This window comes from Aricia agestis, chromosome 12, assembly GCF_905147365.1.
Source record: "Aricia agestis chromosome 12, ilAriAges1.1, whole genome shotgun sequence".
NCBI classification, from domain to species: Eukaryota; Metazoa; Arthropoda; class Insecta; order Lepidoptera; family Lycaenidae; genus Aricia; species Aricia agestis.
In genome coordinates, this window is record NC_056417.1 from 7,354,208 (window position 1) to 7,368,364 (window position 14,157).

Below are 14,157 nucleotides of genomic sequence, written 5' to 3' on the forward strand. Positions count from 1 at the left end.
CTTATAATCGGAACAATTTTTGTAATTTATCTACTTCATCACCTGACTTATATATCTGGCTAAACACAAAATGCACATTCTTATTTCTAATAATTTTTTCGGCCCGAAAGCCTCCATTTATTAAAATAAATATTCACTGTTACTTATTGTGTTCTTCCACTCACGTCTTCAATTAAGATCCTATACTATGAACAATCAGAAGAATTAGTACGAAGTTGTGTGTGACATGAGATGGTCACATCAGTGTCTGAACTCTGACAAAGTGTCTTTAAAATAATAAACAAGTATAAAAATGCGTATTGTACAGTTTATTTTACTGTGCTCTTACGGTATTTCGCAAGGGAAGAGTTCATTTGGTAAATATTCATATATTTACTTATTGTTTATTGTCATAATATCACTAAATATGTTATCGCTAAAATATGTAGAGCCCGTTTGTCATTAACCTTACGATTACGAGAAAACAGACTCCACAGTTTTATACACAATAAATACTATTGTTACTGTATCAATAAACTTTTCTTATATTTAAATAAGTATAATAAAATATACTTTGTCACGAAATCTATGTCAAATAAATTATTTAAAATGTTTTAAAACTATACACCGGCAAGTGGAAAAGAATTTTAATTCAATTCCTTTAATTGTATCGGAATAAAAAGTATCTTCTATCATTCCCCGGGACTTCATAAATCTCTATTAACACTTACAAAACTACACTTACATAAATCACTTACAAAAAGTAATTCTTCATGCCCCTTAAGAGCACCGGTGATCGCGGCAACAATAGAATACAAAATCATTTCCTGGAATCTGTGATCGAAGTATTAATCTAAGAAACATGTAGCTGAATTGTAGAGGTAGACTTTCAAGTCTCACAAACATCCTTACTTCCTTACTAATATTGTAAATGCAAAAGTGTGTCTGTCTATCTATGCGTGTGTCTGTCCTGTCTGTTTGTCTGGCTGTCAGTCTGTCTGTTACCTCTTCACGCCCCTTAACTGATTTTGTTGAAATTCGGTATAGATAATTTTATACTTTGAGTCCCGGGAAAGGACATAGTATACTTTTTATCCCGAAAAAATGCTCCCACGTGATAAACGAATGTGGCGCAACGATTGTGGGCGTCATCTAGTAACTAACACTGTTTTTCCATACAAATGTATTCCCCAATTTACTCCCTGGGCAATGCGTCTAGAGAAATAATTTTTTTATGTCAATAACTATATGGGATCTGTTAAAGCTATGTCTCTACACTACGAATAATAAATAGTTTTTATTATTCGTAGTCTTTACATTAGATTTACTAATAAATAAAAAATATGACCCTTCACAAATTGCAAAAAATGAATGCCCCGTACCCCGCCAATCCGCCGACCATAAAACAAATTTGAAAAATCTTTAAGATAAAATAAAAACGTAGAGGCATAGACTCACTCTTTCTGAAGATATTTATAAGAATAATAATTAGATAGGCTCTATTTTGAAGGAGGAATTAGAGGACTGCGTTATCTCGATTTACTGTATCTGTCTCTATCACAATACGCGTCCCGGTCCAGGGTGGAGCGTGATGGCAATAGTTTCTTCGTTTAAATTCTCAAAAAAACAATTTCAGGGCCATGCAGCTCCTGTGTTCCGGTCGAGGAGTGTCCGTTCGTCCGCGACTTGACTGCTGAGGAGCAGCGGGCGTGGATGACGCAGTACCACTGTGACACTATCACCATCGGCACCACCAAGATATACGACGGGTTCTCGGCCATCGCTAAAGGAGATAGTGTAGTGTTTTTTAATTACTCGTAACAACGTATAATAAAACTCTAGGATGTGTATGTATCCCATAAAGTTCACTGTGAAAGTAGCAGCGCTGAAAGAATTTTTTTTATTTTTGTGGGCAAGGCCGTCATGAATTTTTCCATACAACGGTAAAAAATGTTGCTCCTGCGCTAGGACTCGAAATATCTCAAAAGACCTCGTTGCCAGCTATTTAGACCAATATTAAAATGTACACGAGACGAAATAAAATTTTACGACCGATCTCGAAATATTTGCCGATAGATCTAATCAGCGATGCTTTATTTTCATTGGCAATGTTACGAGCGCGGCGAGCTAGCAAATATGGCAGTAAATTTTTAACAGTCCAGATTTTATATTTCGTCGAGTTATTAATTTACAATTCATAATTAATACATCATTGTAACATGCTAATATGCTATTATATCTCCCGCACCTGTTTCGGTAACTGTGCCTAGCTATATAGAAAAAAGCATCGAACCAACAACCCCCCAATCAAACCAAGATCTGGGCCACTGGACCACAGAGATATAAATATAGCTACCTACTACCTAGACCTTGAGTTACTTTAAGTATATTTCTAGATTAACTTTCTTGACAGATTTTTTCCAATAATATAATTTTCATATTCTAAAACTTTCAGGTACTTTGCTGTCCTCACATAAATCAACTGAATGAAAACATTGCAGAGGAAAAACCGAGGGTAGAAAGAAAAGCAAACACCAAATACAACGCCTCTGTCATTAACGTAAGAAACCTTCCCGAGATACACAGAAGAGTACGACAAGTCGACAATGGAAGCAACCCGTTCTTTCTCAAAAAGACTGTTAAACCCCCTGTTATCCCTCCTGTAAACCCTCCCGTTAACCCGCCAATTAACCCTCCTGTTAACCCCCCAAATGATCCAACGGATAAGCAGTGTAGGCCGCTAAGTGACCCGCCAGAACCAGAGAGTGGTTGCTGTGGTATAGATACGTCGGATACTGACAGGATAACTGGTAAGTACGAGGGTCAATTCTTATTGCAACGTTACGATTTTTAAATAAGCCATTCAAATTTGGAACAGTCAACAGGGAACAAGCAGCAAAAATTCATTTTTAAATAAGCTATTCAAATTTAGACCAGTCAGCCTCAGACCAAATACAAAGCGAGCAGTAATAGAATTGCGCATCGCTCCTCGCGACATCGCAACGTGCATTGATCATATTTCAAACTAATTTTCCTCTAATAAAATACCTACAATATAAATGTATAATATTAAGAAATTCATTCAACTGACGAATCTACTTAGTGTTTCTATATCGATGTTGGTCATGAGATTCTGTCGGTTAACGGCTTGACATAATGCGACCAAATAATGGTCAACTATCTTCCTATAAATCTATTTCACGGATAATTAAGTATATTTAGAGCGTCCGTGGCCTAATGGGTAGACCTTCGGTTCGCACTCCTAGAGGGTGCAGGTTCAAACCCGGGTGGAGGCGGTGTACCTATGAGACATTTTCTGATCTCAAGTACATAATACGGACGCTCGTACGGTAAAGGAAAACATCGTGAGGAAACCCGCACATAGTTGGTCCCAGACGTATTGACTAGTTCTTTCCTCTGGACTAGGCCGACTATGATGCGAGAATGCCGTATGCGCTTGGGCAACCATACGGACATTTAAAAATCTTGTCCCAGGCACTACAGTATTTGAGGAGTGGTTACTTCGCTCTGAAAAATACAGTATAAATCATCCACAATGGATGTAAAGGCCTAGTTTAAGCATATTTAGGTAACATGATATAACTCAGATAAACAAATCATAATCTGAAGTCTGTCTGTTTCTGATTGCAGTCTGTAGTCTTTGTTTGCATTCATTTCGCCCAGTAAAAGCAATTACATGCGAGCGCGTACTATTTTCCTGTTCTCAATGTTTTCGCGTCTAATGTACTTGGGCATAATTACGCGATTTGCCAACAAAAAGCACTATTATGTTCCTTTATCTCGAGATTACTTAATATAGCTTGTTCTTCGAATTAATAACTGGATTGTATGCCTTAGGGACCTATCAGACAAAGAGCGGTCATGCGGTCTAGCGTTCAGTTTTGCGTTCTTTGTGTTGTATAATTGTATTACAAACTGACGAATGTCAACTTAGTACGAATTAGGGCCAATCAGACCGCGACGCGACGAGGCGAGGTGCGATGCGGCATTTTGTAAGGATTTGACAGATTTCAATTGCGTGAGACGTCTTACGAATCTGTCAAATCCATACTAATTTAGAAATGCATCTACGCGTCGCGTTGCGGTCTGAATCAACCCTTACTAGACATGAATTGCAAGCAGAGTGACCATTTTGCGATTTAAAAAAAAGAATCTAATTATGATTCTCCAAAGCGACCATTTTAGCCCCGCAGGAAAATTGCATTAGCATGCAATTATTCTGTTTTCCCTTAGAACTATCTTTTATTTTCCATTGATATATTATTACAGACTTAGAAAGCTTCCAGACCACTCACGCACCCCTAGTCAACAATAAGTGGGAGCAGTTTTTCTTGCCGGCAGCCAAACCAACTGAACGGAAAATCAATGGATCAACAGGGAACAAAACTAATGTTGTGGATTTAGACCCTAAAATATCAGGTAAGAGATCATCGGGTATTTTAAATAAGGGTTGTGTAATTTAATCAGTTCAGTTGATTCAAAAATATAACTGATATTATCATAGTCACAAAACTTCATAAGGTCACACTTTAGATTGTGTCTCGTCTCATAGGAATCGTCTCATGATAATCATAATCATAATTTGCTAGATTATGGTTTGAGAGTTGAGACGTCATGCAAATTATTTTGATGATAGGTAATAGGTACTATAATAATAATAATCTCATATTGTGTAGCCAAAACATTAATACATAGTAATTAATATTGCGGTAATATTAATATATTAATAACGAACTAAGTGTTAACAGCATATTACTGTTAAACTAATTATTTAATTTGCACTTACATTTGAAAGCACTCGACTTACATCACATGCTCTGTTAATTTTTCGAGGAAGGCGTAAGCGACCTGACGTTATGACCTAAATTTTGTTACTTTTCTGTTGCGTACACACTAGGCGTCACAACACACCAAAGGCCGATGGTCATGGTCGGACTGATAGCAGGCCGAACTGATCAGCCTCATCTTTCCTGTGTTCTTTTATCACAAAATTTAATGGTCACATCTTTTGTAGATGTTTAGTAATTCCTGAGCAGTCTGATATTAAGCCCCGACCGTATCTAATTTTCTAAAAGTATTCCATGAAAAAATGTACGTTGTCGCCATAAAAAGTGATATGGCAGATTTGATCAAAATCCCTTTTGTAATTTCTACGGAAAACATAATATTAGCATACACAGTCAACACTCACAAACTTATGTCTTTATATCCATACTAATATTATAAATGCGAAAGTGTGTCTGTCTGTCTGTCTGTTACCTCTTCACGTCCAAACCGCTGAGCCGATTTTGCTGAAATTTGGTATGGAGGTACTTTGAGTCCCGGGATAGGACATGGGATACTTTTTATCCCGGATAAATGTACGGTTCCCATGCAATAAACGAGTTTTGGAAATCGTATAAATGCTTTAACACCTAGACGCCTACTGCGTACTTTAAACTTTTCGTTTTGCCCACTAAACCGTGTTTATAGGTGGCAATGAAACCGAACTGGAGCAGTATCCATGGGCCGTGCTATTGCGGATTGTGTTCAGATTTGGCAACGAAGTGGAGGAGTTTACCTGTGGAGGCTCTCTGATAAGTGCGATGTATGTGATCACTGCTGCACACTGCGTTCAGGAAAAGGATGCGACTTTAGTCAAGTAAGTTTACATTGGATGCAATATGCAAAAGTATCGTAAAAACGTTTTTATAGTGGCATGCTGGGCGTACTGAAAAGGAACTCTACGGCCGGTATAAAAAGTCAGTACTCAAGATGCATCTCGGTCTCAAGACATGGTTCAGGCTCTGTGATTGGTTGGCTGTCAAAATTTGGACCAATCACAGAGCCGAACCGCGTCTTGAGACCGGGTCGCACTCGCATCTTAAGTACTGACTATTTATATATACCAGCCTATATGTAGCTTGGTACTACTAATATATTATATTCTGTGATGTAGCCTAAAGCGGACACTGTCATCCTAGGCTTGTAACCAAAATTTTCTTCGCATAGGGATCGTGTAGGGACAATGGGTGGCATCAAATGACAAGTAAAAAATACAGCATAAGGGATTGGGGGGTTTTAGCCGTCAGTAGGCAGTATTTTCTTTCTTTTCGCTCATCTTATAAGAATTATAGGTAGTAATCTCTTGAATTACTCAATCGATTGAGTAGGTACAAGTTACTGATTTGGAGATGCAAGTTCGCAACACTGTTACGTTTCTTATACTGATAAGTGATAACAAATGAATAATGTGTCACTGGTAATTCTTCATTTCAGACTCGACATCACTTTAGCGGAGTACGACAAGCGAACTTTCCCCAACGATTGTATTGCGGCGGGCGAAGGTCGGAAGTGTATTCAAAATATCGTAATTCCCGCCCAGAGCGTAACAGTTCACCCTTCGTACGAGGAGACTTGGCTCCATAATGACATCGCTGTAATAAAACTCCGCTTCCCCGCGCCCTACACGAGTAAGATATTAAATTCTACATTGGTGATTCGATTAAGGATAATTTAAATTGGCTTAAGCGTAACCGGGAGTTGAATAAGTGTCTCTATCTGTGGAGAAGTACTGCTTTACATAGACTAATAAATAAATTAAATTATAGTTCTTGCAATCTACGAGTGCGCGGCGCCCTTAGTTGTGTGAGTGACCATATCTATACACGCGTACATGGCTCGCTCGCTACTGACTGCTCCGTCAGGTACCTACGCACACTAACGAAAATGTCTATATTACAATTACAACTACAAATAAAGGCTACGCGCACTCGTAGATTGCAAGAACTTATAACTAGATAACATAATCAAAATGTAATAATGTACTTCGGATAGGTACCGCAGTTGACAAAACTTACAAGTTACAATACATGCGAAAGTATGTTTAGTTTCTTCACTTTTTAGAAATTTTCAAAGGTGATTTCCAATTTACAATGTTCAAAGTTACCAGTCCAAAAATGTACTTAAAAATGTACCTGTCTATGTTAGTTCGTTTGGATGGAAACCATGTTTGCATTAAATCGGAAAGGCTTCTAAACGGCCATACCGCCAAAGCATACCATCATACCCTAATCTTCTCGCCATAAACTGGAGTTTTCCTCTTCCAGACGCCATCAGCCCTATATGTTTGGCGCCGCTCAACATAGACACACCGGTGCTGACCAATCTCTCCCTGGCGGTGGCGGGCTGGGGACAGAACCGTCAGTTCTTCACTAATGTCAAACAGTCGACGATCCTCAAACTCATCTCGAAGGAGGAGTGCGAGAAATCCTACCCGAATATATCAAAGGACCACATCTGTGCTGTGGGTAGTACGGGACAAGATACTTGTAGAGGCGATTCAGGAGGACCACTGATGGTATTTTTTTCTAAACGCCTACTCTTATATCCTAAGATCCGACCGTAAAATTCTGAATGAATCGTTTTTTGCGATCAAATATATTTTAAAATAATCTTTAGAACGTATACGTTACATTCTATAGAATGGATTAATGTTGGGTTGCCTTGTTAAAAGTAGCCGCAAGTACCTCTAATTGAGCAAAATTAATGCCCGTAATACAAACTTGCGTGTAATCAATAGAAAAGTAAGAGAATTAAGAAGGAATGACATTGATGAATGACAGGACAATACACATAAAAATAAAAACGCCTGTTAAATAAAAATAGCAATCTTGCGAGTTCTCGACGTCCTCAAATAATGCCAGGCATAATAATTGTAGACATGAACATTTGTCATATACAAAAGTGATGGCAACCCCAGTTTGCGGCTATTGTGCAACTGGCAACCATGGATATTCATGTACAAAATGCATAAAACTTTAATTTGGTATCAAAATTATTAAAAAAATCGATACTTAAATTTTGATGAAGAACTATGTCTGTTTACGGACTGGCAACCCTAGATTGCGGCCGACTTAGAGCTGGCAACCATTTATACTTTATTTTCTCACGTCATTTTCTTTCAAATGATGTAAAATTTACTGAAAAAAATATACATGCAAATTTGCATTTATGCAATGCATTTATCTCATGAACATTCAACATAATTAGAGGTACTTGCGGCTACTTTTGACAAGGCAACCCAACATTTATCCATTCTATACGTTTTAAAGATTATTTTAAAATATATTTGATCGAAAAAAACGATTCCTGCAGGAATTTACGGTCGGATCCAATACTATTAGCGCTTATCTAAGCCTAGCACTTATTCTTAGCGCTTACCTAAGGCAATAACCCTACTTAAAGACTGACATATGAATACATTACTCAGTCGTGAGTCTTGACTATCTTTGGTATGATACAAATCAGTACAACCGTCGAAAAATAATAGTCAGACTTGCCACGCAGCAGTTTTTACGCTAATGAAGATTCGTTTATAAGATATTTTAGAGTACTAGAGATCGCCCAATGGTCGAAATTCAACCTTAGTTTCAACGACATTAGGACTACTATCTATATTATGTAAAAAAATAATATTGACTTTATCATATTTTTTTCAACTCTTGTCTCTAGGACTCAGCTGATCTCAGACTGGCCGTGTAAGCATTGTCTAATAGTATCTAAGATTCAATAAAAAAAAACTATAATCCATTTTCAATTTGTCAACTTTTTGTCAACAGACTTCAACCATAAATAAAAGAGTATAATTCGTATGTTATATACGTTTGTCACTCAAAAATGTGTCATCTTCTTGAGTGTGCGTATTGTAGTGTGTGTAATGTTTTATTTGTTAAAAAAATGTATGATAAAAGCATAATTTCAAAATAATATTAGCTCGATGCACTCCTTCACCATATAAACTATAACCGCGCAAAATTTCATTCACCTACGTTTCCCCATTTTTCGTCAAAAGGGATACTAAGTTTTTCGCTTGCGTATTAATATATAGATAGCTTCATATACTTTGTATAGCAATAGTCAGTCTAACGATTTTATTAAGCCTTAGTCTCTGCACAGTCTCATTTATCAACACACAGTTGAAATAGTGCAGTGTTATGGAGATATAATTTTAAAGCATTGATTGAGCATAACTAGCAGAATCTAGGTGTCGTATTATACAGGGTGCAATTAAACCTTCCTGCCAAATTTTTTCCAGGGCTTAGGTATCATAAGGAGTGTCCATATAACTAAAAAAATTGGGTGTTATTTTTTTTTCAATGACATATTATTTTATCCCATTTAAAATCGTTGCAGAATGGTCACTCGCGGCGCGGGGGAATGAGCGGGGGTGACGCGGGGGGAGACGCGCGCGGGGGGGCATGTCACGCGCGGCCGACACATCGTATCCATTAATAATTATTGTAGTGTTTTTTAGGATAACTTTTGAAAGCTATTTCTCAACATTTTAGTACTGAGTGATTAAAGAAAAAATACGTCTTGTAGTTTTTCATTAATTATTACTCTTTTTATTTTTAACAAGGACCAATATATCAAAATTTGGCAGGAAGGTTTAATTGCACCCTGTATGCATATCTGTTCCATCGCTCTGCACTGTCTTTACCATTTCCATTGATTTCAAAAACTAGCACTAGCCAATCACAAAATTAAGAGCACAATATTAACAGCTACAGTGGAGTTTTCCCACCTCATGTTTTCGATTGTGTCATGAGGGTGTTTGAAATTCTAGTCACCAGGTAAGCGCACAGTTTGTCGGCGCGTGCCAGGGCGGATCGGGGCTCAGCGCAGCGCAAAATGCGCTATAGCACACTATTGCCGGGCCGGGTCGCATCGCATTGACAGATTTTAACGCTCACTGTGCCGGGGCATGTCGGCGCGTAATGCATGGACGGATTTCGAGCCGAGGCTTGCCGGGCCGCATCGCATCACATCCGCGCGCCGCTTGCTATAGCACACTGTTGCCGGGGTGCAGCGGGTCTTGCCGGGGCGCAGCGTCTCTTGTCGCCAAGCGCCAAGCAAAAATCCGCGCCGATGCGCCCCGGCACAGTGTGCGATACGCGCATCCGCTTCCATACAAATTGTATGGAGGCGGATTTTTGCGATGCGCCCCGGCACGCTGAGCCCCGGCACGGCCCGTCTCAGTGTGCTCACTCCTTTATAGTTTATCGTGTCAAATAGGCACATTATCGTGACACATGACAGCTATATTGTGAACTTAACGCCTCCGTGGTCTAGTGGTATAGAGCGCGAATCTTGACTGGGAGGTCGTGGGTTCGATTCCCGCGTTGGAAACATGTTATTTCCAAGTTTGGTTAGGACAATGCAGGCTGATCACCTGATTGTCTGACAAGTAAGATGATCCATGCGTCGGATGGGCATGTAAAAAGTCGGTTCTGCGCCTGATCGTGTCGGTTGTCCGTCCCACTGGGTTATGAGAGTAAAGGAATAGAGAGTGCTCTTGTGTACTGCGCACACACTTGGGCACTATAAAATTACTCCTGCGTAGCTGGCCTGGTTTCAATGAAACCGGCCACCGTCACCGAAACCGGTGTGGGAGCTATTATATTGTGACCTAATAAATGACAGCAGTTTGACAAGATAGACCCTTAGACTACATAGCGGTACCAGAGCGGTACGGTGGCAAATAGAATTTCAAATACCCTCATTGTATGTAGATTGTAGACGTGGCACGAAACTTTAGGCTGCGTTTCCACCAGAAATGTGTTGCGAGAAATGTGTTTTTAAGATCCAATAGCATCGCCGGGCTGAGCGATGTCATAGCAAGCTCACGTCAATGAAGCGATTCTATTGGTTCTCAAAAATATATTCCTCGCAACACATCTCTGGTGGAAACACAGTCTTATAGTGTAAGTCAGTAAGCAGTTGTTGCCAAGTTTTTTTATTATTAAATAAGGGGGGCAAACGAGCAAACGGGTCACCTGATGGTAAGCAACTACCCTCGCCCATGGACACTCGCAACATCAGAAGAGCTGCAGGTGCGTTGCTGGCCTTTTAAGAGGGAATACGCTCTTTTCTTGAAGGTTTGGAGGTCGTATAGGTCCGGTATAGGAGTATAGGTCCAGAAATACTGCTGGTGACAGTTCGTTCCAGAGTTTTACAGTGCGCGGCAGAAAGTTTCGCGAAAAACGCACTGTGGAAGATTGCCACTCATCAAGGTGACGAGGATGGTATGTTTTTCGCGTGGGACGATAGCGAAAAGTTGCAGGTGGTATGAAAAGTACCACGTTTTTGACTTTTAACCATTTGACTTTTTCAGGTGCTGTCCCGAGGACGGTACTACCTGATGGGTGTGGTGAGCGGGAAGAGAGCTGACAGCCCCTGCGGCTCCACCGTCCCGTCTCTCTTCACAAACGTCTTCAACTATATTGACTGGATAAAGGGGGTTTTAAGACGAGACCAGTTGAGTTTCTCTGGGGTTCCAGGTGCTACGGTGACCTAAAATTAATGGCCTCTAAATTATAGATAGCTATGTTTCTAAGGTAACTTTAAGTAAAGTAATTTGATTTGAAATTGCAGAAATTCATTGGCATGTTTACATAATAAAGACAATTTCTGATTCAGACGGCCTTGGTCCTTGACACAAAATTTTTTTGTTGTTTGCGTCACCGCTGACTGTGGGCCTATTTTATTTTTTGTCCCTGGGTCACCTAGCGACGCCACTGGACATTTTATTCCTAGGATAGTATCTAAACTTATATTGATAAATCTTATGTTATGTAATAAACAAATAACCTGTAGTATTGTTATCTTATACTGGTAATAATTCTTAACTCTTACCTATCTATGTCATAATCAAGTTGTTGCATCTCGCTGTTCTCGCAACATTTCCAATGGTTTGTTCTTTTCATTCGCGTTTCTTGTTTAAATATTTCTCACACATACACTGATAATTAGTGTGATTAATGTTAGTATGTGTTTCTGTGTGTGTATGGCGTGTGTGTGTGTGTGCGTCAGTGTCAAACAATGCCCACGTGTTACCGACGAGGACTCTCGCCGGAACAAACACTATTATCAGGAAGTGGCCGTGAGATTTCCCCTGGGGGCACTCCGCTTAAAAGTGTCGCCCCATTGACCGCTAGCACTTTTCTTTAAATTACATTGCCAAAGAATTGATTAGGTGTAGCTGTGATGGTTGTACGATTCCGTAGTCTTACAACTCTAGCTTGTTACTCGATATCAGCGTTATCTATAACTATATTTTTAAGCAGGCCAACTGCAAAAAACCACTTATCATCTTTTGAAATTATGCTGTAAGTGGAGACTTAAAATGCAATTACATATTTCAATTATGGATTTCCTGGAATGGAAGGAGAAATCTACGAAATAAAAAGCAAAATATAATATTAAAACTATTGTAGTTGTTAAATTATGTAAGGTCTGTATATTATGTTGAACACAGATATTTCAATCAATCAGTGCAGAAACAAAATTCAACTCTATAAACAAGTGAACAATAGGAGTACTAGATTATAACAAAGTTAACAAACGTTTGAAAAACGACGACGAAATGACGAAAAATATGTCACGGAAAATTTATTGTAACTCCTCCCTTTCCGACGTGTCAGCGAGTTGATAATTTTTTTACCCGAACAAAACCTATTCATACTTTGAATTTTATGTATCGTGAATTGAAAGAAAAGAATTTATCTCTTTGTGGAGGGAATAAATAGGGTCTATCGGGAGATTTATGTAAAATCAATGCAGCAAATAAAGAACGATGCGGTAAACATCCGCGCGTGTCACAATTAGTGCGTGTCCCGCTGGGAGAGACGCGCTTTGTTATTTGCTAGTCGATATAGGAACGCTATCGATATCGATAAAGAGACCGAGATAATAATCTGTAGGTACTGAGGGAGATACAGTAAAAATATAAAGCAACGCACCTGCAGCTCTTTTAATGTTGCGAGTGTCCATGGGCGACGGTAGTTGCATTCCATCAGGTGACCCGTTGCTCGTATCGTATACCCTCTTATTTTATATTAAAAAAATGGAGCGTTCTCCACGCTTGACTATATCTACCAAAAAAGGTTTTATTGATAATAATTTCAAAGACTTATATTACAACGACATCTACAGACCTACAAGGCTGTTTACTGGAAGAGTACCCTGAGTACCCTGAGAGATCCTGCTATTTTTATCTGACGTCAAACTACGATTCAGTTTCCATCAGAATACTATTTACAGTTTAATAGGATCCAGAGCCTAAGGGCGAAGCCAAACGAGCGTAATTTGTGAGTTGTGAGTCGCAGAATTTCGGCTGGCAGAAATTCTGCTGCATTCAGTTTCATACAAAAGACCTGTTTGATTCACACGAGCGTAATTTTGTAAGTCATGATTTCTATGAAAAGATTTTTACGCGGCAGAAATTCTGCGACTCACGACTCACAAAATTACGCTCGTTTGGCTTCACCCTAAATTCAAGCAAATCAATATTGAGTTAAATAGTGACAGATACTGAACACGCTTCTGTCAATATTATTCTAGATTCTATGTAATAACCGATGGACGATGTTGACATTTTGGATGACAGTTTTGTCAGATGTGGATGACGCATTTATGATAAACATCCAAGCGCTATATGGCGCTTGACATTAAGCGCGGCCCAAGTGGGCCTTATGGGGATACAGGAGTTAAAGGGCCCATTCACGGCAGGACTGCACGGCAGTCCTGCCGTGAATGGGCCTCACTGATTAGTTCACACTCGGTGTTTCCGGCCGGCAACACTGAGTGTGAACCAATCAGAGAGGCCCATTCACTGCAGGACTGCCGTGCAGTCCTGCCGTGAATGGGCCCTTTAACATCCTTGTAGGTGTGAGAGCGAGTTATTTTTCTCATTCATTCTTATATTCAAATTCTAAAATAGAATATTTTAAACTTGAATTTCGAACAACATTGAATTACTCTATGTATTGAATATCGCGATAGAATATAAATTCAGTTCAATTTGCACAATTTGTCTAGACTCTCAAAATCCACGCTATAAATAAAGATCAAATAATATTCAGAAGATCCGTACTAATAATCCATATCCATACTAATATTATAAATGCGAAAGTGTGTCTGTCTGTCCGTCTGTCTGTCTGTCTGTCTGTTACTTCTTCACGCCCAAACCACCGGACCGATTTTGCTGATATTTGGCATGGAGATACTTTTGAGTTCCGGGAAAGGACAGGATACTTTTTATCCCGAAAAAATGTACAGTTCCCGCGCGATAAACGAGTTTTGGCGCAACAGAGTTGCGGGCATCGTCTAGTAATA

The 14,157-nt window shown here is 39.2% G+C and overlaps 1 protein-coding gene across 1 annotated transcript; it reads left to right on the top strand.

Annotated features, from left to right (window-relative positions):
• Positions 1 to 219: 219 nt before the first annotated feature.
• On the top strand, positions 220 to 11,650 carry LOC121732181 (phenoloxidase-activating factor 3-like). The gene is made up of 9 exons (XM_042121975.1): positions 220 to 356; positions 1,616 to 1,776; positions 2,435 to 2,789; positions 4,270 to 4,419; positions 5,473 to 5,641; positions 6,259 to 6,452; positions 7,089 to 7,339; positions 11,156 to 11,339; positions 11,393 to 11,650. The coding sequence occupies exons 1-8, from the start codon at positions 293 to 295 to the stop codon at positions 11,336 to 11,338; spliced, it is 1,527 nt and encodes a 508-aa protein (XP_041977909.1). The 5' UTR covers positions 220 to 292; the 3' UTR covers position 11,339; positions 11,393 to 11,650.
• Positions 11,651 to 14,157: the final 2,507 nt, after the last annotated feature.

Excerpts from the sequence above, each read along its gene's own strand:
- LOC121732181 (XM_042121975.1), top strand. The coding sequence starts at position 293 with ATGCGTATTGTACAGTTTATTTTACTGTGCTCTTACGGTATTTCGCAA. Across the intron at positions 1,777-2,434 it reads CCATCGCTAAAGGAGATAGT|GTACTTTGCTGTCCTCACAT; the intron begins GTAGTGTTTTTT and ends TAAAACTTTCAG. Across the intron at positions 5,642-6,258 it reads AAGGATGCGACTTTAGTCAA|ACTCGACATCACTTTAGCGG; the intron begins GTAAGTTTACAT and ends TCTTCATTTCAG.